General features: G+C 37.2%; 2 protein-coding genes across 2 annotated transcripts in view; one reads left to right on the top strand and one right to left on the bottom strand.

Moving 5' to 3' along the window:
- The window catches only part of LOC131769737 (serine/threonine-protein kinase SMG1), a 43,339-nt gene extending 20,237 nt beyond the window's left edge, over positions 1 to 23,102 (bottom strand). The window contains exons 1-44 of the mRNA XM_059085453.2: positions 22,629 to 23,102; positions 21,260 to 21,396; positions 20,988 to 21,046; positions 20,528 to 20,605; positions 20,220 to 20,301; positions 19,674 to 19,721; positions 19,532 to 19,580; positions 19,308 to 19,384; positions 19,024 to 19,096; positions 18,453 to 18,550; positions 18,008 to 18,096; positions 17,462 to 17,546; positions 17,240 to 17,312; positions 16,810 to 16,961; positions 16,335 to 16,436; positions 15,549 to 15,625; positions 14,796 to 15,081; positions 14,422 to 14,552; positions 13,969 to 14,094; positions 13,386 to 13,504; positions 13,075 to 13,168; positions 12,889 to 12,990; positions 12,397 to 12,594; positions 11,428 to 11,512; positions 11,208 to 11,328; positions 10,857 to 10,961; positions 10,604 to 10,731; positions 10,316 to 10,480; positions 9,930 to 10,084; positions 9,345 to 9,480; positions 9,108 to 9,247; positions 8,519 to 8,797; positions 8,151 to 8,310; positions 6,856 to 7,718; positions 6,287 to 6,350; positions 6,091 to 6,192; positions 5,318 to 5,503; positions 4,522 to 4,702; positions 3,899 to 4,078; positions 3,007 to 3,389; positions 2,515 to 2,685; positions 1,772 to 1,906; positions 811 to 905; positions 255 to 353 (exon numbers count right to left, since the gene is read on the bottom strand). Of these exons, the coding sequence (XP_058941436.2) occupies positions 255 to 353; positions 811 to 905; positions 1,772 to 1,906; positions 2,515 to 2,685; positions 3,007 to 3,389; positions 3,899 to 4,078; positions 4,522 to 4,702; positions 5,318 to 5,503; positions 6,091 to 6,192; positions 6,287 to 6,350; positions 6,856 to 7,718; positions 8,151 to 8,310; positions 8,519 to 8,797; positions 9,108 to 9,247; positions 9,345 to 9,480; positions 9,930 to 10,084; positions 10,316 to 10,480; positions 10,604 to 10,731; positions 10,857 to 10,961; positions 11,208 to 11,328; positions 11,428 to 11,512; positions 12,397 to 12,594; positions 12,889 to 12,990; positions 13,075 to 13,168; positions 13,386 to 13,504; positions 13,969 to 14,094; positions 14,422 to 14,552; positions 14,796 to 15,081; positions 15,549 to 15,625; positions 16,335 to 16,436; positions 16,810 to 16,961; positions 17,240 to 17,312; positions 17,462 to 17,546; positions 18,008 to 18,096; positions 18,453 to 18,550; positions 19,024 to 19,096; positions 19,308 to 19,384; positions 19,532 to 19,580; positions 19,674 to 19,721; positions 20,220 to 20,301; positions 20,528 to 20,605; positions 20,988 to 21,046; positions 21,260 to 21,396; positions 22,629 to 23,016 (6,656 nt within the window). The 5' untranslated portion in view covers positions 23,017 to 23,102. The remainder of the gene's footprint in view (positions 1 to 254; positions 354 to 810; positions 906 to 1,771; positions 1,907 to 2,514; positions 2,686 to 3,006; positions 3,390 to 3,898; positions 4,079 to 4,521; positions 4,703 to 5,317; positions 5,504 to 6,090; positions 6,193 to 6,286; positions 6,351 to 6,855; positions 7,719 to 8,150; positions 8,311 to 8,518; positions 8,798 to 9,107; positions 9,248 to 9,344; positions 9,481 to 9,929; positions 10,085 to 10,315; positions 10,481 to 10,603; positions 10,732 to 10,856; positions 10,962 to 11,207; positions 11,329 to 11,427; positions 11,513 to 12,396; positions 12,595 to 12,888; positions 12,991 to 13,074; positions 13,169 to 13,385; positions 13,505 to 13,968; positions 14,095 to 14,421; positions 14,553 to 14,795; positions 15,082 to 15,548; positions 15,626 to 16,334; positions 16,437 to 16,809; positions 16,962 to 17,239; positions 17,313 to 17,461; positions 17,547 to 18,007; positions 18,097 to 18,452; positions 18,551 to 19,023; positions 19,097 to 19,307; positions 19,385 to 19,531; positions 19,581 to 19,673; positions 19,722 to 20,219; positions 20,302 to 20,527; positions 20,606 to 20,987; positions 21,047 to 21,259; positions 21,397 to 22,628) is intronic.
- Positions 23,103 to 23,147: 45 nt separating this feature from the next.
- On the top strand, positions 23,148 to 27,664 carry LOC131769815 (charged multivesicular body protein 6-A-like). Its single transcript, XM_059085542.2, has 9 exons — positions 23,148 to 23,376; positions 23,797 to 23,841; positions 24,655 to 24,719; positions 25,298 to 25,385; positions 26,030 to 26,116; positions 26,370 to 26,435; positions 26,517 to 26,597; positions 27,082 to 27,151; positions 27,453 to 27,664. The coding sequence occupies exons 1-9, from the start codon at positions 23,299 to 23,301 to the stop codon at positions 27,515 to 27,517; spliced, it is 645 nt and encodes a 214-aa protein (XP_058941525.2). The 5' UTR covers positions 23,148 to 23,298; the 3' UTR covers positions 27,518 to 27,664.
- Positions 27,665 to 27,908: the final 244 nt, after the last annotated feature.

The raw sequence follows: 27,908 nt of genomic DNA, 5'->3' as shown, positions 1-27,908 counted from the left end.
TGAGAATGAAACTTATTTTGTCTACCTTTCAGCCAATCAAAAAAAAAGATCTGCCTGTTAGAAAATGACTTGTGTTCTGTTAAATCTATTCGAGGATACGTAAAAGTATTCGAAATCAGCGAATAGGTTACATGCATTACACTACATCTACTTAATTCTTCTAGCTTGGTGTGTCCGGATAGCTCAAAGAGTAGTCTATCAAGGTTAAAAACCTCAAGTAAGACAGTAACATCGATTTATAATAAATTTGTCACCTGTCAACTCGGGTAAACATGTTGTTACAGATGGAGAGAAACTGCATGATTCGCTCATCAAGATGAAGATCTTCAAGTCCTTTGAATAAGTAGGTGTACCTGAAAAAGAAAGAAGACATTTGAACAGAATGTAGAGGGTGAAAATAAAACACAAATATTTGTAAACTGAATCATTTCTGGACCATTCTTAACGCGCACTTCATTTGGAAGTTCTTAATTCTATATCAGATTTGCATCTGACCCATTCACGAAAGGAAACACTTGGACTTAAAAAAACATAACAAACTCTTTCGAATAACTCAGTCGTGGCGTGAACAAAAAATTGCATAGTTCGTATTCCGTTTTGAAATCAGAGGACTCGAGCTACAAGCAAGAAATCAATTTTTTAGGGCAAACATAGAAAGATTTGGGAGATTATCCACAAGTGGGTTATAAAGCACAAGTTTAAACCTTGATAACAAATGATTTGTTTCCAAATTTGTTTCCAGCAGGTATACAAATCTTGCTAATTCAGAGTCCTTCATGCAAACAGAATAAGGCAGACCCGTTTTCTCACCTCTGCCCATCAGATCCAACGAATACCAGCTTCTTGGGTTTGGTTTTAGTGGGGAGGATGTTCACTTCTCTCACAACAGAATCGATGGTGACGATCTAATGGAAATGAAAATGTATTTAGATGTAGCTACAGCCATTCAAGCAATCAAGTTAGCTCAACGTTGAACAACAATAAGGGAGCTATGTTACAAAATTTCTTCCAAAGGACATTTGTTATGGTTAAGACTGTAAAGGAACATTAAGCCAACACACTAAACATGAAGTAAACCATAGATGAACAAAACTGGATAAGATTCAAATGGTTTAAAACTAGGTTTTTGGAAACCTGGCCAGCCCAACAGTTTTTGAAGGCTCATTCATGTTGTTTGTAAATTTAAATGAAATGGTAACACTTATCAGAGGAGTTAATTTGTTCTGAAGATGGAATTTTAACATGTGGACGCTAATTCCTTACCACCACCACGTTTCGTGACAAATAAGAAGTAAAACTGAATATAATGGACGAAATTGCTGTAACACAATACATTCAAACCCAAGTCGAAATTAAGTACTGTTAATATGACAACGATCTTCGCAGTAATAAACACTACTTAACCAGTAGTGAAAAAAGAGGCCTATCGACTGAGCTAACAATTTAACTGGGAGCTGGTCGTATGTTGGTTCGTAATAAACCCGTGAAGTGATGAATAAATGACTGTGAACACGTGTTGGTAGAGCACTGCACCGATATCGCAGACGTCCTGGGTTCAAATCCCATGCACAACAACACTTTTTCAGGCTTTATTTTCACCACTGCTACAGTAGTTTTCATTACTGAGAAGATCGCTTTCATATTCATCTCTTAATCTGTAGTTCACATATATGATTTTCATATATTCTCAGTCATTAAGCACTGTACCGTTAAAGCTTATAAACCACTTTATCTCCTGTACTACATGTACACAAGCAAAACAATATGTTACCTTTCCACTGAAATGTGTCTGGCCTGGCATATATACTGCAGAGCCTTTCATGCTTGACAATGCAGGACTGATCTCATCCATATGAAGAGTGTAGGCTGAACGCTTTTGTGATCTCGCTTGAAAGGCTTGCAGAAGCTGCAGGTGTAAAAAACAAAGACGATTACATGTGTTGTAACTGACATGAGAGGAAGTTCTCGATGTATTCTGGTCGTCTCAGAAGAAGCGATGCTCAAGGAAAGATTTTCTTATATGGAATGATAAATTGGAAGGGAGAAAATGGAACACCAAGAAGGCGATGGGAAAGGGACTTTGAGAATGCTTTAGACAAGCAATTTACAAAGGCTGATTGATTAGCGCTGGAAAACGTTTCCGTAAGAAGGTCAAAGATACAACGTCCAATAAGATAAGAAGTGAGAGAGAAGTGACGTGCGTGAATGTCACTTGTCAGCTTCTTGGAACATTCATTGGAGTTGTATAACTGGAGGAACTATCAGTCAGTGAACTTGGCCAGTTATTTAGCCAAGTTTTGTTATCTATTCCAGGCATTCACTTAAGTGAGATGCAGCCTACACGACCGTATGGATTACCTCTAAAACTTGCCACCGACCCTGTTATTTTCAGCAATATCAGACTACAACGAAACTCTGGGAAACTGAAGTTCAGTCAACCCTCATATAAAGCTAAAATCAACAAACAAAAACACATAAAAAACGAAAGTAACATCATGTAAGACTTTGAATAACCTGTTTAAATGGCTCCCAGCTGGATCTGTGGTCTGCGGGCTCTGGTGGATTTTGTAGAGCATCAAGAGCTGATCGAATAGCACCATCGTAACTCATCTGGAACCACTGCTCATGGGGCGTGGCAGGTTCTTGGCAGGTTATCTTGTTCAACTGTTGTATTGCAAATACAACCTGAAAGAAATAGGATTTACAGGAAAGTTTTGCGATATGCTTTCTAGGGATCCCTGTTGGCCATGCAGCTAAACAGAGTCTCAACAGAGAAAGACATTTTAAAGAGCGAATAACGCAAAATTTCTTCTTGGGTGTTAGTAGCGTTCCACGTTATTAAAAAAAAATGGCTAGAAACGTTTCAGTTCCCAAAAATAAGTAAAAGATCAACTGACAACTTCAGTTATCAACATTCGAATATGAATTCTGTGATGGCTTAATTTTTCTAATGGGGCATTTTATAATATGCCGCAAACTTCAGTTAAAAAAACACACAACACTCACTGGTTTCATGATAGCAATGTGTTTTTCTCTAATCAATGTAGCCTTCTGCTGATTGGTTAGATTCTGGTTACCGCTGACCCGCTTGATCTCATCCTCAAGTTGCTGTTGTCGCCTTGTCACATCATGGTGAGTCTGCATGAGTGATCCATGCCACAATTCTTCCCATAGCAAAGTGATTCTTCGAAGTTCCATAATAAATCCCTGAAGTTCAGAGACCAACTGAGGATTGTGTGTTCTGATGGATTCAACAATAGTCTGGTAGCAAGTAGTTAATGCATCACTCTCGGTCTTGCTACCTTGCGTTTCACCTGTCTGGATACCTTGATTTTGGCTGTTTTCTGAAGGTACATCAGTGGCGGTGGGCACAAGCAGTGGAAGCAAACCTAAAATTCATAACCCCCAAAAAAATATTAAAAACGTGATTAATAGACGTCTTAATTCGCCCATGTAGCACGTAATAGTTTGCAAGAACTTGTTCAGTGCTCACACAATTAGAATTTGGAATGTTTGGTTTAATTCCACCTATGCCTAACGAAGCCACAAAGGTATGTAGGAAACCAGGGAGGTAAGATTTGGTATAAGATATAAAACAAATCAAAAGTGTCTCAGCAACACCTTTACTGTTTTTTATCTGTAACATTTACACCCCAACCAAATGAAACACAACACTAATCTGTACTATTAGTACTATTAATCCTAAAATCCTTCATTCTTAAATATTCCCAGATTCTTGTAGTTATTTCCAACCTCTTAACAATATCAATGCATGATGAGAAGAGTGAGTGGAAAAATAAAATTTTCAAGATGGGATAAATCTTTTTTTCAAGGCAAAAAATATTTCTTGAGGTGAATATTGCAAAGAGAATGCCACGAATTAACAAGGAATTTCTACCTTCTCCTTCTTTTCCTTTGTTTAGCAAGTACTTTGGGAGAGATGTGGAACAACCAACCACTGCAGGATACACTATCAGGTGTGGTGCATCCTGACCAACACGGCACAGCAACTCAGATACACTCTGCCGCACATAGCTCTCTGGGTGGTTCAGTCGCGAGAACAGCTGAGGAGTTATGTCTGATGGGGCACCAAAGTCACAATTAATATTTTTGCTTTAATTTTCAGATTACTTGGTCTATTTGACAGGAGCTGACTAGATTAAGTATCCAATAGCGTTTTATCGCAAATACTGCAATCTCATTCCTTAGCTATGATTGGCGGTTGACATTAACAAGGGGTGTCTGGCGTTAATTTTACAACAATCAATCGAAAATAACGTCCAATGTTTTCGGCCGTTTTCAGATAGGCGCAAAATTACCCTTAAAATGTAGGAAACTACGGAATTTGAAGTTAATTACCGCAGAAAAAACACTGCAATAGGAAGAAAAAAAAAGGGGGGGGGGAAACGACTATGTCTAAGGATGAAGAAGAATGACACGGATTGCACATGGCAAACACAAGGCTTAATTCCTCAAGATTCACAAACTGCCTAATGGCTCCTTCACGATGAAAAATTATACCTTTCCAAGGTCTTGTAGGAGTCTTTACCAGTCCTTCCTCCAGTTCAGTGCGGAGCTCACCAGCGTGTTTGACAAGGAGACGCAGCAATCTCAAGGTGGCTGTCACGTTACTATCGTCGTCGCTGTTCTTGGTCCCGCGTTTATTTTGATCTGTATTCTTAACAGAAGACATTTCCAAATCCTACAAGGACAGGAATAAATCAATTGATACAAATTTTATAAACTTCAATACGTTCAGTGCTTGGTAAACTCTTCCAATGACGTGAAGCTGTGGTTTCTGAGTAAAGCAGGATACGAAGGGTAAATCAAATACCGGGTCTTACTTTCCCAAAACAAGTGTTCATCAAAATTTACCGCAAATCAACCACTGCCCCGCATGAAATTGAACCGTGGGTGGCTTGAGTATTCACAGGGTTGACAGGGTGTCCAGCCAGACCCGAGATAGAATACTGCCTTCATGTTTGGCAAATTCCCGAATCCAACCACGAGCTTCCATTCAAGCAACCCGTCAACAGTGATTATTTTAGTGGAAGGAAAAACAGAGGTCAGAGTGAGATGGGAAAACACTTTAAAAGAAATGCTACAGACCACCCAAGAGTGAAAGACAACCGGTTAAAAAGGCCGCTCTAACGTCTTCGTTGTCACAATATTCCACGGGAGCCTAAACACTTGTGACATAGACTGCTCACCGAAAACGCCTTGAGCTGAACTTAGTCTAATTGACATTAAACTAAATAACATACTGCTCAAGTCTATCTCTTTCTCGAAAGGGCAACTCAGCAAGTCCTTCAATTACCTCACTTCCCATCTTGAGATACATGAAGTATGCCTTGGCAGCAAAATGGTAGTGTTTAAAGAGTCTGTCTCGAACACCTTTCCACACTGACAACAGATTCTCAAGCAGCTGCGGCTGAGCGTCATGTAGCCCAGGACACACAGTCAAAAGCTGTTTCTTGGTGTTTTCCAGTCCGTCGTCGTACAGCTATAAAATGTAAAGCACACTTCAGCCAATCTAAATAAAGGTTTCAATGTCATAAAGATTCTTACTACAGCGCAGTGGAGGAGCATTCAAAGTAGCAAGCAGGTCATAGGTGCAAGTATTCGAGTGTGAAATTTTCCTGGTGGAGCGTAGTAATATTCACTCCCCTCACCCTCACCACTCTCCCTATTTTTGACCGTCGCTCTCCCCCTTGGTACAAATTTCTTTCTCTCCCCAGCCTTCCACTGTCATTAAAATAAAAGAAGGCGGTCATAATTCTCGCTAACTAAACACCGAGCACTCGCTCGCCAAAATTACGCCTGCTCCGCAGGCTAGGTGGATGGCGATTTATACTGTGGATAGTATTATCTGCTAATTTATCCCACCATTTGAATCAACAGTGACCAACTTTAGTGATTAGGTCGCGACTGGTTTCAGTCATTAATCATTACATCATTAAAAAAACAATTGTCAATTTCAAATGAAAATCAAACTGTTAGAGATCTTGAGCAATCGCAACGGTGACGAGCAAATACTACAATTGTACAATTGTAAAAGCAGAACTAATCAAACAAAAAAGACAATAGTACCTGATCCTCTTCACCAATATCCTCTTCCTGGTTAAAGTATGCCGTCACGTGAACTTGACCCAGCACAAGCATAACAGACTCCACCTCAGCCGGACGAGCATTCTAAAAAGATGAGAAACGAGATTTAACATTGGCAATCAATCAAATCGCAACACAAGCAAAACCCTGGAAGAATGGAGGCGGACACTGCCCCTACCTGAGGTAGACTCTGTAGGACTGTTTCCTTTTCTTGTGGTAAAAGATCTACATTCCCCATTGAGCTAAACAAGAATAATAAAGAGAAGCAAACATAACTCATTAGTGAGGGCTTTGTAGACATGCAAAATTTTGCGAGCTTTCTTCACAGTCGAGTTTTCTCAGGATTTAATGACCGCCTGTGATTTTGCTTACATAATCAACCATCAATCTTTTCGACGACGGATTTTAAAATTCACTACCTAGATTTCCCTAACAAGAAAGAAAAACTCTTCCTTGCGGACAGTTCAATATAGACTGAGGTGTCACCTGTTCCGTCACCACTGGAAGAGACTTGGCAACTAAAACGCTGACACCTTAGACACACTAGGTACGAAGCTGCTACGACAGATCGCGAAGACAAGTCGCGAATGAAGTCACAAATTGTTTCATGAAGCATGGCAAATTTTCCTAAAAATAAGTGTCCTGCAAAAGAATAATGTCCTTGTAAATCGTTTCGCGAGTAGCAGAATTTTGTTTTGGAAGCAGTGCGCGAAAAGCAGTTTCTCAGAATAATACAACTAAACAAACCTGGCTTGCTCAACAGTCTTTCTTCCCCATCGGTAACACCACCCAGCCAAGTTGAACCAAGCTTTGCCCAGATCTGGTGCTTGCATGGTGGCCAAGTGCAGAAGCTGGCCACAAACTGATTCTGCATCAGTGACACCATTTGCCACACTGGTGACAAAGCTGGAATTCAAACCGTTCTCGGATTCTTCCTGTGCGGGGATAAGGTTGCTATGACCAAGACTCACGTAACTTGTCTCTAACTCACACAAGGAATTGATTTTTGCCGCTACAGAGAGACCATTTCCATTAACCTTCGTGACTGCAGTTAGAAGTTTCCGGTCATTAAGCAGCCATTTGGCAAGTGTGAGGAGTGATTTTGAGTTTAACGCACCCACATTTGAGTCAATATCTCCCAGGTTTGCATAATGGGAAATGCTCTCGGCAAGAGAAAACACAGCTTCTGAAGGGTGACCCATGGCAAAAGCCAACTTAGAAAATTCTCGTTGAATTTCCATTCCATCAACGGGTTTGGCAGTGGCTAGAGATAAATCATTTAAGCTCTCCATAAATAGCTCAAAAAAATGTTTCTTGCTGCAGTTTGAGTCCAGTGAAATCTTAGCTGTATTTCCAAGCAATGACATTTGTTTCACCAACAGCTTTTGTGCTAGACTAAAATTGTGATGCTTCCGTGCAAGTTGAACTGCTCCCATCTGTAATGAAATCAGTTCCCTCCTGAACTGATTTTGATGTTTTCCCATCGAATTGGCCAAGTAATGAAGGTTTCCACAAAATCGTAATGCTTTCATCAGGACAGCACAGTCGTGCTGAGTGTGATCAACATTAAAATTACCAATTCCACGTAAAAATGATGGAGAATAATCCTCCTAATAAAGAAACAGAGTAACAAAGAATTTGGCATTATTCTTATCACAATCAACTGGCCCCAAACTAAGCATAAAAGCAGATAAATTGGAATTCAGTTGTGATCTTCTCTATGGTGACTCTTTGTCCTCTGTTTTTCGAGTCGAACTGGAGAGACAATTGCTTTCATCACCTAGCCATTCCTGCTTACCAAAGTACAACAGACTACTGACTGGTATAGTTTGACCGATATCATTCTAATTCAACCCAACCCCCCTCCCCAAACCCCCCCCCCCAACAAGCCTTTGGAAGCATGAGTAGCACTAATTCAAATTTTTCTTTACCACAAGCCATACAAAATGTTAGACCCTCTGCAGTAACTCACAGCATGGGATTGGTGTGCTGTTGCTTCTGACCTACAATGGCAAAGTAGCAGTTGTAAGTAGGGAAAATACCTGATGACGAGTAGATTCTACCATATCTTCCATAGCTGTAGCAAATTGCAATTGTGTGATATGTGAGGCAGACACTTCCAGTGGCCAGCCCAATGTTCCAATTTGAAGAACTCTTTCCGAAAGTGAAGTGGCATGATGGACGCACTCTTTTATAGTTTGACTATAGAGAAAAAAAAAGTAATGACATTGGTTTCCAATCCAAATGAGAATGGTAAAACCGAAACCAAAGTAAAGACTGGTTTGGTTCACATCCGATCGGCTGAAAGGAGAAATGCAATTTTTATTAAAGACAAATTAGAGATTCAGCAGAAGCAAAACAAGAGCAGCACTAAAAAAGCTGACATAACCTACTCTTCCAAATTACTTACATGATTTTTTCATCTTTCGAATTGTTGTCCTTTGTCTTTGCTTTCAAATTTCCAGAGGTAAAAAAGAGTGTCTGTGCCTGGATCAAGGAGAGCTCAGCCGTCTGCTCAATCTTGTCTGGTGCCCACACGGGACTGAATGTTGTGTCAGGGTGATTTAGTTTTGCAGACCAAGCAGACTTGTTTAGATTCTCAGTCAGAGAGTTAAGTGCTGCTCCAGGGACCAATCGCAGATGGTTTCGCACTGATATGAAGTCACATTCCTCAAACTTGCTCAAGGCCCTAAAAAATCAGGCATTGATAAGTTATTATGAATACCCCCTTATCCCTAACCCTAATTTGACATCACTGTTCTCCAAAAGAAAAATTTGTTAAAATGGTCTTTAATTCCGCTTCTTAGGAGTATTTGGATAACAAACAATCCTAATAAGTTCTGGTGGCCAGTCCTCTGCTAAGGAACACAAAATTCCCCCAAAAGAACAATGCTTTACTCAGACAACTTGTTGACAACAACACTTCATAAGCAAAACTCTGGATCTATCCTCAGGGAGAAAAACCATGGCAAATCAAAATTATCAGAAGCAATACTTACTTGACATAATTTGTGTCAACATTTGCCATTAGCGAATGCTGTACATCAGAGTCTGTGCAGTGTTTCCTGAGGTTACTGACATGTTTCTGCCACTCTGAAACCTCATTCCAAGATGATAACTTCATATAGCAGTCTGCAACCTAAAGACGAGATTGCAACTCTCAGTAAAATCCCTAACATGAATTCTTTGACTTCGTGACTTTTTACAGAGAGCTTTTTGGATACAAGCGACCATACCTCATCAACAAGGAATGTTGTCACAATGCTAGGCGTAGAAATTTCAGATGTCTTTCTTTCGTCTTGTTGGCCTTTCTCTGTTCCTTTAGACACACCTTCCACGGCTACTTTGTACTCTTTTGCAGCGCATTCGTACCTAAAAATGTAAGGTGACATTAAGTCCCAGCGTTGGGGGGGGGGGGGGGGTGGGGATTATTCAGTTCTGTTCCATCACTTCTCTGACAGAAAGTAACAAATAGATAGTGGCAGGAAATCCAGGACAAAGAGAAAACAGCAGACTTAAATGCACACTACTAAACTGCTTACAGCATAGAATAGAATACAATTTGTAGCATCACAAAATATCTAATGTTTTGGACTGCCCTTGATAAGTGACAATGAAAGCAAAGCTCTGAGCTTTAAAGAAAATGCCTTCTCGTTAGATCCAATAAAATTCCTGGAAGATTAACCAGGAAATTACAGCTAAATGGAAAGCAGCCCATGTGTTGTCCACTGTTCATGTGTTCAAGATAAAAATTTACATAAACAAAAAGTGAGGTACAATTTTCAGCGTTCTACGCTCATTTTAATCATTCCTTCACTTACCATCCCTTAGCCTTGGTTACTGTGCCATTCATCCAAGAATATTTCTGACCAGAAACTTGCTCACACCAGGCCATTAAACCAGAGATGGCATGTGCACTCTTCAACTCACACAAGGCTTGGGCTGTCAGTGATACAGCTTTGTCAAAGTCTTCACCCTATAGTGAAATTATATTTCAGAGGGATCAACAGTCATAAGTAGAGATGTCTAAAAGAAATTCAGTAATATACATTCAACAAATTGTGGTCTCAGAATGCCCTATTCTAAGCAACTTAGCTGTGCATGGATATAAATCTGCAGTCTCCATTTAAAATTTGTGTGAAGAGGACCTTGTGCACCAATGATGCACATACATACATATAATTAATACCAAATCAATGCACAGCACCTTGGTGATTCCTGCTGCCTTCATTTCTTGCAATGTTTGAAATCCATGCCAGACAGTTACTGCAGGACAGCCACACAAAGTACCAATGGTCATCACTCCTTTTCTCACTCTGGTAAGCCACTCCATGCAAGTGCCTCGATTTGTGCGGAAAAATATGCGAACAGACTGAAATAGGAATTTTTCAATCAATATCTACAACTAAGCAGAGGATCCACATCTAACATAGCTATTACTACCAGCCAATTCCCACCATAAAAACAAAAAACAGAGCCTTCATTTTTCATGTACCTTGGGTGGTGAGGGCAGACCCACAACACAGCCTTCATAGCCATTGTACATGAGTTTTTCTAGATTCTCCACAAACTGCAGCAGTAGAACAGACTGGAGGTGGTTCATGTAAGATTTTGGACCAGGAGCTGTATAAGAAAAGTAAAAAGGTAAATCAAAGAACAAAGTTTGATGACATCACAACAAAACTTAACTAACAGGAGAAAACTGATTAAAACTTGGGGCAAAGATGAGAAACACATGATGTCTAAACCTGTTTCATTTCCTTTCTCTTCCTTGGACCCTGGCTCTTCATGCTTTCCTTTGTTTTTCCCCTCTTGTTCTCCCCTAGCATCCAGCTCAAACTTCTGTAGAGCACCTAAAAAGAAAATCAGTTTGGAAATTACATCTCTCAAGATCTGACTCTTAATGTTTCTCTGAGACAAATGAAGAAAGTCATACATAAAGTATCTTTTTCATCAAGAAACATTTCTTATGCTGCACTTTGAAGTAAGGAGACAGATCTAAAAGCAGGTTTTACACAGAGAAAAAAGGAACAAATTGGTTTAGATGAAGGGAGCTCATCATGATGAAGGGAGATCATCAAGAACCAAAAAAAATTTACCTTCTATTGACTGGAATGTTTCTTGAGCTCTGCCAAGTGGTGTTCGCAAGCGAGACAAAATGCAAAACTGAGCTGCTTCCCATGTGGCCCAGAACCAAAGCAGTGATTGGCATCTGCTAAACTGATGTGAAAAAAAATCAATCAATCAAATCAATGTCCAACAACAACTACTTGTGGTTAATTATATGTACATGAACTTCCTCCTTAATGTAAGATATACCTGCAGCATCTCTGATTCTGCATACTTCTGAACTCTATTACAACTGTGGAAAAGTCTAAACAACCAGTCAGCATTTGCTTCTTTGCTGCAAGAAAACAGGACAAAAAAATCAACAACTCTGATGGTCTCTGCACGCATGTATGTCCTCTTTAAAACCCACTGGGCATTAAGGGAAACACCCACAGCTCATCAAACAAAATCAGTAATCACAAATTATGAAACAATTACAATGTCATCCTGTGGATGATATCAACAAATGAATTAATCCTCACAGGTGAACCACATTTGAAGAAATGGCAGAAAAAAAAAGCCTACAAAATTCAGGCTTCAGTTCAGTATGCCAAGCACCAACTAAGCTTCCAGTCACACGTTGGTGCTTTCCAAAAAAGCAGTAAAATTGGCCACCAGTGAAAGCTGGACAAATACCAGCATCATACTGTTGTTAACTGAGTTAAGTTGCCTTTAACTGTACTCAACTGAAATACAAACCATTCTGTGAACTTGGTTAACCCTTTACACCCAAATATCATCATACATATTCTCCATACTTTTCTCTATAAATTTCCTTGGGTTCTGACAAGGAAAATTTGTTCAACAATCAAGTGATTCTGTGGTAGGCAATCATTTCCTTTATTCTTTTTTGATTCAGGGGTGATATTGTTGGAAGGAATTAGACACTAGTCACTCTTAAGGGTCAAAGTGTTAACCCTTTAATTTCCATGATTGACCAAAACAGAGTTTCTCCTTACATTATCAATACAATATCAACCAGATAAGAGATGAGAATACAGAAAAATACCACTTTGGGGATAATTAGTTGATCCAACTAAAATTATAACAATTGTATGGTTGACAGTAAGGAGAATTACAATTTGATCTGGGAGAAGAAAAGAGAGAAAGGAACAGTCATACATGTATGTTTTCATGAAAGAGATTGCAATAATTTTAACTGGTATATAATTCACCTACCTTGGAAAGACACCAGACAGAATGAATCCCATGACAATTTGAAAATCATGTGAGTGGAAAGAGCCTGAGGGAGGCTTAATAACATGACCTTTGCGAGCCAACCATACATCACTGCAACTGGTTGTCAGAGGTTTGCCAACATGTTCACTGCTTCTACCTTGACTTCTTCTAGACTCAAACAAGCTCTGGCTGAGGGAGCTAAGAGAAATACACCAAATTATGGTGGATATTTTGGTTCTGATGATATGATAATCACAAACAATAAACCAAAAAAACAAAATTATTACAGAAAGTTGTAAGCTGCAGCAACTTTGGTTGGCATAGCTGGTGGAATGATTTTTGGCCATTAAATTTGCAACACCAATTTGGTGACCTGAGTTCCATAGTCACATAATAAGTTGTCATGTTTTTTGTTATCTAGTATTTATGGTCAGTTTACAGTTACATTGATACAACATTCTTTATAGATTTACATGTCCGCATTAAACAAACCTTGTTAAAATGTCCATTGGTAGTGTTCCTATAAGTTGCTGGTAACTCATACAAACATCTTTATTCAAATCCATCAACCGAACAGCACAGTCTTCAAAAAATCTGTTGTAGAAAAAGAAGCAATCATTCTGTCACTCATTCATTCCAATTGTTCTTTAAACCTGTTGAAAACCAAAGAGTACTTACTTTCTTAAGCAGCTCCTGGATAGGACATTAAGGTCAACTAAAATATTCAGGCAGAAAGAAACTTCCAAGGAGATGCTGGGATTATGGTCAAATGCTGTAAAGAAAAATAACAATGACACTCAGAAAGATGGAAATTAATATTGTTGTCGTTCATCTAATGTTCAGCCAACTTTTATTGTTTTCCACCCCTGCTACAAAACAAAATTAATGAGATTTTTGGATTGACTACCACACCCTCTCTCCTTAAAGAAACACAATGAATTACCTATAAATCAACAGCAATGTGGACAAAACCACATTATTACACTTACAAGATGGCAAAATGCTCTCTGCAATAGAATCCAGGTTTACATGCCTAACAACTGTTCCAAGAACACCACTGGTCACTGCTTTGTCCAAGACCTCCACCAACCAGACTAGACACAATTTTCTAATGAAATATCACTATGGTTAAAGGAATTTTGTCATATTCATAAATAAGTCAGCAGATCCAGTTAAGTTATCAACGTTGCAACCTTTAAGCTAGATTTCTGCTGTTGTATAATTCAACCTGCATAAAGATATGTAAATTTTTTATACATATGAAAGAAGAAGCAATGTTTGAACAACTTGCATCTGCAGAAAAGTTAAAAGTAGTTGAACTTTTTCTGCCAACACAACTGCTTCATACAGTTCCTTTATTTTATTTGATGCAAGTTAAGTCACTAAAATTCACCTGAGTGTGTTATCATATTAAAATTCTGCACCATTCTAAGAGCATTGAAATCTTTAAATGTTACACTGATTATGTCCCTGTAGCAAAATACCAAAGTGCATATTCTTAAGGTCTCTCCTCTTATAATGATAATCTAACCAACAATAAGATCAAGTTAACTGAAAAGAATTTTGTTGAACCTGGAATCTTCTGATGTGCTTGAATTTCCAAGCACTTTGGAAATTAGGCTGAACATTGAAACCATGTCCCCATCTGGTGATGAATGCAAACCCTCTGACGGTGAACTAGGAAGAAAATGGTTGTACCTGAAACAGAATAGTACACGTTAAATGTCTACATGTAACTAAGTATGTTAGCAAAATCTGACAAAAGTCAGAGAAATTTAAGATAAGAGTAATAAATTAAGAAAATGAAAAATAATTTATTAAAATCAATTCAATCAATGGGTAAGAGAAAATATCAGTAGCTTAAATCTACAATAACTCAGGTATAACAACAATGAAATGAAACCCCTCAACTCAGAGAGTTGAAGGGTTGAGAAAAACAGGACGTGAAAGTTAAGTTCTATGGTTTTTCAAGTTTCTCCAGGTCTAAATGTTGAGAGAAGCTATATTTATACAGAAACACCTTACCTCTGACAGTATGTGTAAAGAGCATGTAGAATGGTGTATTGTACAGAGGAATGGCACACTGCAATCTTCCATGCACATGCATCCAAATGTTGAGTAAGCAACTGGTAGGTACTTGGGGAAAGCTTCCACAACTGCAAAATAAAATTTTATTAAAAATAAACTTTACATCTGTGCAATTACATGTTGCAATATCAAACAGCAAGAGACAAAAGAGGTTTTGTATCTTTCTGCTAATGAGTAATGAGGAAAACATGTATCCTTGGAATCCACCGCCTTCCATCAACTCACCACCTTCTCTGAACTACAAATAAAAGATCATTTTAAATGTTTCAAAAACTCAGTTTTAAATTGGAAAAATGTGTGCCTTCTCTCACCCTCAAAACTGCTGACTTAGTTGTTGCAATCTCAGACAGAGCACACAGATCAAAGATGATGATACTCTCCAACTCATGAGAACTTTGCACCTGTACTGGAATAGGAACAGGGGTACTCCCTTCAGTATTCAGTGCATCACTCTGCATGTCCTTGTCTGCATTAAGTGAACCTGTTTCCTCATTACTGCTACTTGTAAGAGGCTCTAAGTTGCTGTCACTCATTTCAAGGCTTTGAAGTGTCTTATGCAGAAGGTTAAAGCTGCTGATCAGTTCTGTCACAGCAATTCTGAGAGAAAAAATGGATAGAATGAGGAAATATCACACAGGTTTCTTGAAACTTGCAATGTGACATATTCCTGTCACATGCTAATATGAACTTAAAGATCAATCTATCAAAATGATGAGGACTGATAATTATACATGCATTTATGTATGTATTTTACACAATTAATGATAAAGGTCTTGCAGCACGTAAAAGCTTTTCTGGAATACACACTCTTTGATCTATTTCTAATCTAGTCTATTTTTGGAAACCCAAAAAACAAGGTACAAGGCATTGCTGCATTGCTGATATTTCTCAGCAAATCAGTTTGCCTTTAGCCTTCCCAATTAACATTTGCAACTGTAAGTTATAATTACTTTTTCCAAATTCAAACTTTGCCAAAATACCAAAAAACAAAGCAAACAAAAAATTAATTGTGGAAAAAATCTGTGTAAAAGTGCAAAAGAAATACTGTAGGAGAAGACTTTCACCTATAAGCTGTCTCTAAAAGTGGAACATCGTGGATACCAAGGAAACCTTGATAAATCTTCATCACTAATGACAGCACCTGCAATGTTAAAATACAGTAAATTTAGAGAGGGTCCAAACTATTTCTACAAGTGCTGGGCTGAACTTTAAGTGGGGGACTTGTTGACATGGGCCAAGTTGTTCCAAGGCTAACTAGTGCTGACCCAGGGTTAAATTTTAATCCAGGTTTCTTTATGCCTTTGTTCAAAGGCCTTTTAGGGATAATTTTCTCTATTCTTTTTAGAGCATCTAATCATCAAATTGTAGAATTATAACTAATAAAGTGGATTTTCTTTTAAAGTTTTCAGATCTTAAATCAGATTTCACTCTAACCCTGGGTTACCTAAACCCAGCTTTGAACAACCCAGTCCCTACAGCCAGTACACATTGTGTGCAAGTTAGGATAAAAGAGGTCTGTGTTTGAGCTTACTTGCCTGAGGTCCTAGTGAAAAGAATTTAGTTTCAATGAGTGTCTCTCTAAGTTGTGAATCTAATTACAAGAATGAGGTGTTTTATCAAGATAACAACTTTGAGTATTCTCAGATTAATAGCGTATGGACTTTATAGGGAGAGGCTAAGTGCTAATCAATTATTCAATTCTCAACCTGATGGCCCAGATTACTTTCTGCAGATCACAAGCTGTGTGTGTTATATCCCTAAAAATTAACTCATCAAAGGGGGGCAAGTATGAATATAAGGAGGTTCCAAGTGACTTAAAAATAACTGGAATCTGTTTATATTGTACTCACTGCTTGATCAGAGCATAAGCGCAACTTCATTACAGGAGAGCCTGGTTCTAAGAGTTGTTGAATGAAAGTTGCTGGGATAGCAGTGTTGACATGAATGATGACCTGTCAAAGAGAAAGGACAATAATTTAATTGACAGAGGGATTGTTTAGTTTAAAAATACTGCTAGAAAGTTTAAAAACACAGCTACAGTTTGCAGAGTGCTCTTTGCTTAAGTTTTGTGAAGACTAAAAGCATTGGTAGTTAGCATGTACTGAAACCATAGTTAGCATTGAAGGTGCACTCTGAATAACTCTGAATATCTTTTGCTATTCGCTTCCGAGCAACTGGCACCGACACTGACACTGAAATAGTGCACACTGACTATGAAAAACAAAATGTTGCTGCTAATCTCTCTTGTACTGTCTTTTGCTCAAGAAAGAAAAAGTTGTACTTCAAACACAACACAACAATAATCCAATTTACAGCTTCATTTACCTTCTGTATTAGTTGAAGGGCAGACATTATATGAGGATAAGTGACACATGAACTGCTCTGCAGTTGTTGAATCACAAAAGATGCAGTTATTTCACAGCAACATGAGAAGTAAGGCTGTAACCATGAACACATGGACTCTAAACACTCATTAGCTGAAAAAAGAAATATGAAAGGTGTTGAATTATAAAACATGAATTACAGGTAATTGTGAGAGGCAGTATGATCAAGTGATGAGAGCTCCAGAACTATGATCTGGAGGTCCAATGTTCAAGTCCTTCCCTGACCACCAGATAGAGATGTCCCTTAGCAGTTCTGAGTTTACCTCCTTGACCCTTCTTGTACACTGTAAATATCTACCTGGTTTGCTTTCTTGTCGGTTTGGGTTTTAATAATATTATGTTTGATTTAACATGAAAATTGACAAACCTACCTGACACAAAGAGTTTTTCATAATAGTAAGAGTACCCAGACATGTTGATGCACTGAATAATCCTTTGAATCAACTGAAACAAAAACATAATGGTGTGTGATTGGTTCATGCTGATATGTATACCTAATATCATTAAAGTATTAATCCTTTTGACACCTTCTAATAGAAGAAGGCTTCTTCCTCTATATATAGCAAAAGAAAATGAAGGAAAGCAGTTGATACCTCTGTTAAATATGGAGGTGTAATGGATGGACTTCTATTTGGTGAAAAGCTTGGTCCTATGCCATTTACAACTGTTGTAAATACTCTGAAAACCAGAGTGAAAAATAAAGATTTTATATAGAAATATTACAAGTACTTGTAGAGTATAACAAAGACACTGCAAGAGTTATAGCTGGTTACTAGTGATCCTTCATGGTAAAACTTCTTTTTTTCCACCAATGGCAGCCATCCATGAAAAAGTTGATATACCATCTTAACTATCACCAAAACTATTGTATTATTAATTAAGCATTCACCTTCCTCTCAAGGTCAAAATGTAACATATCATGGAAATATCAATACGCTTTCCAACAAGCTTCTGACTGGAAAAGACCAACCCACCACTTGGATCCTATTATCTTGTTTTAAAAACAGATTCTCTTAACCAATTACAACAAAATGTATGGCAGTTGGAGAGGGGAATTAAAGCTCTCTAGTCCAGTTAATTCTAGATGTTAAATAGTTCATATTCCTTGTACTGCAATCGGAATGGAATTGCTACTTCACCTCACTAGTGCTGTCAGCCTTGGGAGAGACACATAAGGTGATGGGATTTCATCTGAGGAGACCACTTGGTTAGACAACATGCCTAGTTCCTGATGATAAGTACAGTAACCAAAAGTCAAGTAAAGAAGATTGCAGATTTTAACCTCCATCTTTGAATAAAGAACAATGGTAAACCTTCAAGTGTCGCACATATGGGATTTTTTCACCAGCAATCTGATATAAGTGATATCTCAAAACAGAGTTCAGTAGTTCTAAATTCTACAATGATACCAAACCAAAGCCCAAAAATGGCTGAGTACTTGCTGTGCCATTTTTAAAGGAGAATTATTACCATAAGTCGCATCCATCACTTACTGTTTCAAAAACAAAATTCAATCAAAAATGACCATATGAAAAACTGCATGATGGAAACCTTTCATGAAACTAATTGTTTTTTCCTCCTTACTTCTGCATAAGCTTCCATATCTTCCAAAAACTGACTGAGCAGTGTTAGCGAAAAGGCCATGTCTGATGCCCAGTAGTCATGCAGCTTTACCAGACATTCTGCGATATAGAAAATCAGTCAGTCATTAGAGATAGGAGCATGAACTGCAATGGACAGTTGGAGGAGGGATGATGAAGAAATACAAATTTTTTTAGGATAGTTAAAAAAAGGTTATTTGTTACATCTATAATGAACTGTAGCAAAATTTACTGTTTCATGGTGATGTACAGTCAAGAACTCTGACTCAGCAAAAAACAAAAAACATTTCAAGAAAATATACATAACAACAGCACAGAAATAAAACATGACTGATTTTAGTTATGTGTCTATCACAATTAAAATAAATAATCATATTATGGTTTGACTATTGTCTGTAAAAGTTCAAAATCTTTTCCAAACTTATATGTGAAGTTGCTGAGACAAAAATAAAAAAAGCCAAGCTAAGGTGTCTCAGCAACTTGGATAAAAATGCTAGACTTAAATCCTTGCTAAATGTCATTAATACCAGAAAAATACACAACTGCCACCAAACCTGAAGTGTAGCTGGTAAGAGATGCCTGCTGAGAAGTGTCAATATGCCATCCAACAAGGATGTCAACTGTATCCTAAAAACCCAAATGGAAAACCAAAAACGTATTGAGAGAGAAGTTTTCTTTTTTCAATTAGAGTGATATAATTGTCCATGTTCAGTATATTTGTGCCTGAGCCAGAAAAAAATGGGTTGAATACATCCGTTTGATAAGAATGGAGTAGATAAGTAGTTACAATCATAACAATTCACAGATTATCCTTCCAAACTTATCAAATAGAGCTTACCCTGAAATGACCAGCAAAAGCATGTGGATAGTCTATGGCAATCGGCATCATCACATTCAGGGCTGCACGTAGTAAGTCTGTCAATCAACAACATCACATTTACATTGTTTACAATACATCCAAGCATATAATGAAAGCATTTAAGCATTTACAATTTAATCTCTATTATCATTTACCAATACCCAATTATATTATAATAATTCTAAATAAGTTTTCCCTAATACCTGAAGTGTCTACATTTTCCAAGATATTTTGCAAGCTGCTCATGACATTCTGCAAATAGTAAAGAATTTTTTTGTTAGAAACGAAGGTCCTTTTTTATCAGAATGAGAAGTCAAGAGAGGGTAATTGACTACTGCTTCTTACCGTCATAAAATCCCTGAAGTATTTGTTCTTAGTGTCTACTTGGATTGCCTTTTGGAAAAAAATAATACAAAGATCAATTAAATTATTTATTCAGTTATCAAAATTATTAAACAAAGTAAAATACAAACCAACCCAGTTTCAAAAGACCATCCAAGCCAAATTCCATTTAAAAACCTATACTGTTTCCTCTTTAAAAGTCAATAAAAGGAAGGATAGATGTTGTGGAAATGGTGACTACTGACACAATCAGTGGGAGATTTCACAGTTCACAATACAATTCCTATCAGGCCAAGTTCTTTTTTATTCATGCAATGATTTTTTCACTTTTACTGAACGCAAATGTGAAGTAAAACACCAAAAAAAAAATTATTGTATAAAAAAGATTCATTTCTATCACTAAGAGAGAAAGGTGTGAAGGTTTGACATTGTCAGTAGATGGACCAAATATTTAATCAAGTGTCCAAAATAGATAACCACATAATAGAAACATAATGCATAGTAGAAACCAGATAATAACAATTGAGACCCAATAAAATGTAAAACTACCTTGTAGAGTGCTGTTAGCAGAAAGATCTTTACTTCATCTGATGCAGATGACTCAAGCTTGGCAAATATCCACTGAAAAAATCTTTGAAATAAAAATATTAATAAATTAACTACACTTATCATAATAGCACCAAGAGTTTTCAAGGGAGGTAACTGTTTGATAAAGAAATTTGGTTTATAAAGGCTTTTGACTTTTCCTTTCAATTCCCATTCTATTGCCAATTAAGCCCTCAAAATAAAGAGCACTGAGATGTATGTATGCTTGCCAGATTTAAATGTGTCTGGCTTGAATTCAAAGAAACAGTTACCTTCCAGCTTCATTGCCTAAAATTCCACCAATTATACCACCACATGTTGCTATTTTTTCCTTCAGCTCAGGTTGTCCCCTGAAATTATTTTGAAAATAAAAATATTTACCAAAAGCAACTTATTGTAAACATTTTCACTGAAGACTTCACTTGAAGCAAAAAGTGGTTAAAATAATCTAAACAAACTATCTTCTAGTTCACTAAATATTTTAACAAATTTGATGCATTGGCACAGCAGCAGATAGTGTTTGCATCCAAGAAATCCAAATCTTGGCCCACTGAAAGTACAATGCTATGTAAGAAACGAATTTATCAGTTAATCCCTTTTTAGTCCATACATCTTAAAGCATGAACATTTCTAAATGCAACATTTTTTTTGTTCTCTTTCTGCATGAGGCAAGAAAATTAGGCCCACAAGGTTATCATGACATGTCTGCCTCCTGAAGAAGAGTTTAGTTACCTTTCAAAGAGTATATCTTCTACAACTACAAATAGATTCTCTGCATGCTTGTCTACCACCTGGAAATAAAAGGTACCTTCAGGTGAAAAATCCACGGTGATCAACAATAAACACAATACAATACAATCTCACATGCTAAAAAAGGGAAACCTTTTTTTGTCAAGTTTAGGGAATCATTTGAACTTTGAAATTTTTGTTTTCAAATGAAGGTGTTCAGTCAATACTAATAAAGCCCTAGCAATTTTAATCATTATATGTATATCTTGCGGTACCTGAGAATTCTCGGGATCATTAAGGAATTCCTCAAACTGCTGAGCTGCAGTCAAACGCCTGTCTCGCTCAGTCTCTTTGGTAATCCTCTTAACAAGATGCGACAAACGAGAACCATCACCAAACATATTAATTTGCTCTGAAAGTAAAACAACCATACCTTCAGTACACAATAAGTCTTCCCACAAGCCTTGCAGCCCTTGCAGTTAAAGATTACATCAGTTCCCAGAGTATGAAATTACTGCAAGAATTCCTGATCCTCCCTTGAATGGGATGGTGGTCCCCTACAAGTTACCCCCCAGAATTTGGCCAAGTTCCCGTGATAGTTTAATCATGTGCATTTCTACTCTTGTATAAAGACAGGTACAGTGAGAATAAGTAAGGTGGCATGCCTAAGAACACAACACAACACAAAAACAGTCCTAAAACTTGTCATAGTGCAAGTGTCTGAGACATTACCCAATACTTGCACCAGCTCTTTACAACCATGATGTTCCTTGGTTTTTTGTTCTTTCCTACTTGTTGTTGCTAGGAATTTACAATCCCTGCATCAATGGTCTCTTGCATTGTCAATGATTTAGAGAAATTTTAAGCTAATCAGAGTTAAGGGAGTGGGGGGAAGGTTCATCTCGCATACATCTATGTTCTAGAGACCATAAAAATGCTGATGCAGTTGGTTTGTTTGTCTCTATGCTTTCTTCTTCAGGAGATTTGCTCTGGTACAGTGACTAGGGGAGCAATTTCAGAAATGTTTTAGTTAACTTCCCCATTTCCTTGAGAACATATGGATAATCTATTTGGTATCTACTCAAACGATTTTTGTAAGTCAGCAAATTGACAAAAGGTAAACAAAAAAATTGCAAACCTGTTTAAAATAACAAATTACAAACAAGAAAAAAGAAACAAGTAATTGACAAAATGAATAATATCAAATAAGCTTGTCAAACCAATAAACATCGATAGGAAAGAGTATTTTAAAAGTGAATTTAGACTATGTACCACCGTCACGATATAAAAACCAATTAGGAAGGAAAGAGGTGTCATAAACAAGTAAAGCCGGAAGCCGAAATTAGCGCAATCACCAATTTCCTTTTGATGAATATCAAAAATTTATCGGTCTAAAGAACTAATCAAAAGTTAAGCAGCTGGTACTTTAAAATATCGCGTCAGCAAAACAACTACGATTGCAAGTGATTTTCCAAAAATAGTGTATCATTTACAAATGCGGCTTTCAAATTCAGACAACGGAACTGATTACAACGAGAATTTGTAATTGTCTCTCGCGAGTATGCAAATTATCTGCACAAAATCTTTGTGATACGCCAGATATTCAAGAAAGGTGGTAGAAATATGTTAAATCGTTGCACTAACCATTAGTGGAACCTTTAGAACCAAAACTGTCTCGATTTAACTCCCTTGAAGGATCTCGGTTGGGTTCACCTCTTCCGCGAGGAGGTAGTTTCTCAGACTCTGAGCGTGGCTTTCCTTTATCCTTATCAGTGGCTTTGCTGCCTTCTCTATCAGGTACATGTACATCTCTTCTACCTTCCTCATTTCTACGTCTACCTCGCTCATCTTTCTTTTCAGGACGTCGTCTGGAGTTCCGCCCATTCCGTTGTTCTCTCTCTCGATCTCTTTCTCTTTCACTTTGAGTACTTGTCGTGCTACTAACTGAGTCTGCAGAGTGGTCTCGGCCTCTGTTTCGCTGAGAACGATCTCTGCGTGTTTGCCTACCACGGCCCTGTGGTCTGGCGCTCATACCATTTCATTCTGCCATAAAAAGTCTCCACAAAAAACAACAAATTCACGCGTGAGCCTTACACAGCGCCGAGCGCCATTTTGAATACCGAAAAAGTGCCTCGTTTTCATGTTCCTTCAGCTGTTTCCCAGAAAAACCAAGATGGCGGTGGTTACTAACCCTTCACTTCCTGTTTAGGAACGAAAACATTCAAAATGTGTTAGTTCTCTTGTGGCTAAATCGACCTAATACGGCTTAAATCGAAGTCTGAACGAGATAGGAAATTATCTTTACTGGAACAACATGGGATCTCTATTTAGCAAGAAGAAAGAGCCTGGGCCTGAAAAACCAAAGATTACAGAACAAGACAAAGCAGTTTTGGTGAGTCGCCAAGGCTTAACGTTAAGCTTTTTAAGCCATCAAGCCCTTCTGTTTCATGGAGAAGTAATGTTAAAGAGTCCATTTTTGGACAGTGTAAATCAAATTGAGATCTGTCTCAGTTAATTACTTTTTATATGTACTGTAGCTTATGCATAGTTTTAGATATTATTGTCAAGCTATTATATCATTATTGAGAAGGGAACATATCATCATTACAAATCAAATTATCATATTATCATTATCAGTGTAGATCAAATTGGTAAGGGTTATCAACCTCAGCCTTCAGCTTTTGCTGATAACCCTCACCTTGATCTTAATTATTCTGGATATCACAAAAACCTAATCCAATAATTGTTTGTTATTTGTTATTATTATTATTATAATTATTATTATTAATGTTATTCTTGTCATTTCATTTAGGCATTGAAGCAGCAGAGAGACAAGTTAAAACAATACCAGAAAAAGGTAGAAAGGAATAATTTATTCAGGTTCAAAATGTCTTTGATAAAGCACTAGTCTCAAATCAGTTCTTAGATCACATATTCTGGGGTTCTAATAATTTTAGAGTAAAACTTGAGTTTCTATCAGCCACCTATATTGCATTTTTTGCTGCGTACTTCAAATTTTATTGAAACCACAGGAATTTTCATCAACAGTGTGTGTCAAACATTACTCCAAATTGATTTTGTGTTGTTTCACTTTGAGTTTCTGATCTGTCTTGAGAACCATAGCTAGCTTCATCCTTTAACCCTTGAACTCCCAAAATTTAGTCATTAATTCTCCTCTCTAGCTGCCACACATTTCCTTGTATTTTATTTTCAAGAATTTGGTATTAGATCAAGATAACAAAACTAGCTTCTACCTGATAAGTTTGAGTATTCTCATTAGCAGGATAATGATTGGATAAATATAGGGGGAAGTCACCTGTTAATCACTACTGGGAGTTAAAGGGTTTAAAACACCCTTCAGACCTTTTTACACTTGTAACCACAACCTGGTTAATGACGCTTGAGGCTGGTAGCATATTGTATAAGTTTTCTTGGGCTCTTTGTTACATTTTATTTCATTTTTATTACCTACTGTCAGTGATAACTTTGGCTCAGGTTTACCATGCTTAATAATTGAGCCAGGCTCTTCAAACTGCATGCTTCAAAAATTGATCTGAAGAGTTCTTTATACAGAGTGTTCAAATACAACCCAAATGTAGTTGTCTTATCAGCGTCTGAGAGTTTTTTTATCATTTCAGCTCTATTCCTAACAAATTTTACTGTAAAATAGATACAACTCAATCTTGAAAAAGAAAGACAATTGGCAAAAAAGTTGTTGCAGGAAGGAAAGAAAAAGTAAGTTTTGACAATGTTTTAAAGTGAAGGACCTAGAGGTTTTGAGACCAACCAGATAATATAGTTCTGTCAACTGAGTTGATAAATTATGTTAGTTGGCTACTGTAAAGAGTTTATAAAGCTTATAGCCCTTTTCAGAGCAAAAGCCCTTTTGTTAGTCCTTTTGCTCTGGTGAAGGGCTAACATGCAAAATGTCAGCTTCAGAAACTCTTTGTGGTGGCCAATCATCTTATTAATAAAATTATCTACAGTATGAACAGTTTACATAAGTTTATGATATTTAAATCTTCAGTTCTTTGAAAAATAAGGTTTTTTATTTGCTATACAACATTAAAAAGTCTCTAGGAGGCACAATGAGTTAAGTTAAATATGACAATGTGTATAGTGAGGGAACCTAAATGAAGCCACGAGGCTTATATAAGGTTAGATTTCCTACCAAAAGAACATAAGCTCTTACCAACATGTAACATCAAACAAGATGCGTAGGTGGTAAACCAGATCCAGGTCAAGGAGGAAAATAAGAAAAAATCTTAGTTGATAATTGAGGAAAGTTAAAATTTTTCTTTTTTATTGTGCAGTAAAGCAAAGCTTCTGCTTAAGAAAAAGAGATACCAGGAACAGACATTGGAGAGGACAGACAACCAGCTGGAGAACTTAGAAAAAATGGTTTGTTAACAGACGTATAAATTATATTCATGCACTTCATCAAACTCATAGGAGCTTACTTACCAGTATAATATGATTTGATCTGTTGTGATCTCAATTTATGACTTGAGATGGAGATGGACTTAAACTTATGTCTAAAGCTTTTATTGTAGTTAGATAAAAACCCTGCAACTAAAGGGGGGGAGGCAGTTTTTGCTGGTTAAGTGTGGCTGGCCTCAAAGGATCCCCCCACCCCAATATAGTATATTCTTTTGCCAATTATAGACCCTATCTTAGTCACTTTTAGTACCTTGGTAACAACTTCTTAACTGAAAATCTTTCCATCTTTAATACCTTACGAACCAGAATTTTATTTTCCTCAAAATCCTGAAAGTTTGCAACCCCATTCTTAGACTAGTAACTCCAATGAATCCAGTCAAGGAAATGTGATCCCATCCAGTGGCGCATCCCACTAGGCTATTACTAGGATGTATTCCCCCTGGTTTGTTGCACATTGATCAAATTCCAGAGGTGTGTAGCACTGTCTTACCTCCTTTGACCCCTAATCAAAGGGGTTACAAAAATAATTTTTTCCCTCTGGGTACTTGACCCATCATAAAGTAAAAGATTTAAGTAAGAGACAAAGAGTGATCATTGTATAACAGGTACAAGATGTTGAGTTTGCTCAAATTCAACTTCAAGTAGCTGATGGACTGAAGCAAGGAAATGAAGCTCTGAAGAAAATGCATGAGGTAACTATGTAAAATTAAAAAGTACTCTTTTCTTTGGCTTTTACATTGATTCAATGACTCCAAATGAGGTGACTCGGAACATGAGCTGATCACTGGAGTTGAGTGAACCAATCAGAACATTAGTAATGCAATATCTGCAGTTTTAAATTCAATAACTAATATTAACTAATATTAACAAATCAAAATTTGCAAGTAGAATGTCATGTCAATTTTTTTTCTGGTCAAAGGAAGTGAATTGTACTTTTTGTCTCAGATAATGTCCATTGAAGATGTAGAAAGAATAATGGATGAAACCAGGGAAGGAATTGAGTATCAGAGGGTGAGTGATATCAATTGAAAAGCTTTGATTTCTGCAGTTTTTAACCAAATGTTAACAAAAAATTTGATTTTCTTTCCATAGGAGATTGACGAACTTTTAAGTGGAAGTTTGACTCAGGAAGATGAAGATGCTGTGTTACAAGAATTAGAGGAGATGACAAAGGTTTGTACTTTGTACCTTCTGCTGACCTTATTTTCACACTAGGGTCCTTGATTGTGAGCAGCAGAGTGGGAATGGGGATGCACTGATGATACAAGGGGTACAAAGCCAACCTCCTTCCCAGGATCTCTCTTCTTACCTTCCTTTATAGCAAATAAAAAGGGGAGAAGAGAGATCCTGGGAACCAGGTTTGTTCAAAGCAAGGGCACTTTTGATTTAACCTTTTTCACCCAAACATCAGTATACATATTCTCCATACTGTTCTTCATACATTTCTAAGGTGCCGATAAGGAGAATTTGTTTGCCAATCAAAAGGTTCCTTCCCTGGTGACTATTTCCTTTATTTTCATGATCTTAATGTACAATTCAGGAGTTATATTGTAGGGAGAAATTAGATGCTTGTCAGTCTTTGGGTTTTAAGGGTTAATAAGGTGGGAAGGTGTAAAAGATTTGTTTTAAATACCCTTTAACTTTCATTGGTGATTAGTCTGTGACAGAGAAGCTTCCAGAAGTACCAACAGAAGAACCACTACCAGAAGTTCCCTCAGAAGAACCTGGTATGTATGAGCTGTCTTGTACATTTACGCACTGTCAGGTTCTTTAATTCTTTTTTTGTTGTCCCAAAAAATATCCACACCCATCCAATAGTAGATTTTCTTGATTTGAACTGCAGCTTTGTATCATACTATCCTTTTAAAACTGTGTTTCAAGTTAGACCTCCCTTCACCTTGGAATTTTCAGTTACCAATACCCTTCTTAGGACAGGTATGGGTATTTTCTGGAACCACACATCGTTGTGAAATTTGTTGCAGGAAAGGTTGTTGGTCATCTCTCAATGTATGTTTTTTTTTCCAACAGTTGAGAAAAGACCACAGAAGGAAAAGAGAGATGAAAGAAAAGCAGAAGTGGTCCCAGCATTATAGACATAGCTGGAGTGTTTCTATCATGATGATCAAATTAATTCATGTTACTATGGCTGGTCCTCTCAGCATATTGTAAAATTCTCTCTCAGTTATAGCACAAGATGGCTGATATATACTAACCAATTTTAATAAACATGAGAAAGCTCATTTAAACATAGCCGTGATGGATATCTCTACACTAATCCCATTGTCCCTAATGATAAGCATTCATTAATAAGTATTCAAAGAACTGAACATTCCATTCAGCTCACTATCTGTACAAGATATTTAACCCGAGCTGATAAAATTTTGCATGCTCTGCATAAAGTAGTAGTCAAAGCACTAATTTTTCACGCATGTTCAGAAAAAATTTAGATATCAGAAAGAGATCATATGAACCCACATGAATACG

The sequence above is a fragment of the Pocillopora verrucosa genome, chromosome 8 (assembly GCF_036669915.1).
Source record: "Pocillopora verrucosa isolate sample1 chromosome 8, ASM3666991v2, whole genome shotgun sequence".
NCBI classification, from domain to species: domain Eukaryota; kingdom Metazoa; phylum Cnidaria; class Anthozoa; order Scleractinia; family Pocilloporidae; genus Pocillopora; species Pocillopora verrucosa.
The sequence above is the reverse complement of the archived record's forward strand: the minus strand, read 5'-3'. Positions and strand labels throughout refer to the sequence as shown.

Bases quoted from the DNA above. Each gene is read 5' to 3' on its own strand.
- LOC131769815 (XM_059085542.2), top strand. From the start codon at position 23,299: ATGGGATCTCTATTTAGCAAGAAGAAAGAGCCTGGGCCTGAAAAACCA. The intron at 23,842-24,654 runs GTAGAAAGGAAT...ACTGTAAAATAG, and splicing joins TAAAACAATACCAGAAAAAG to ATACAACTCAATCTTGAAAA. The intron at 26,117-26,369 runs GTAACTATGTAA...TTTTTGTCTCAG, and splicing joins CTCTGAAGAAAATGCATGAG to ATAATGTCCATTGAAGATGT.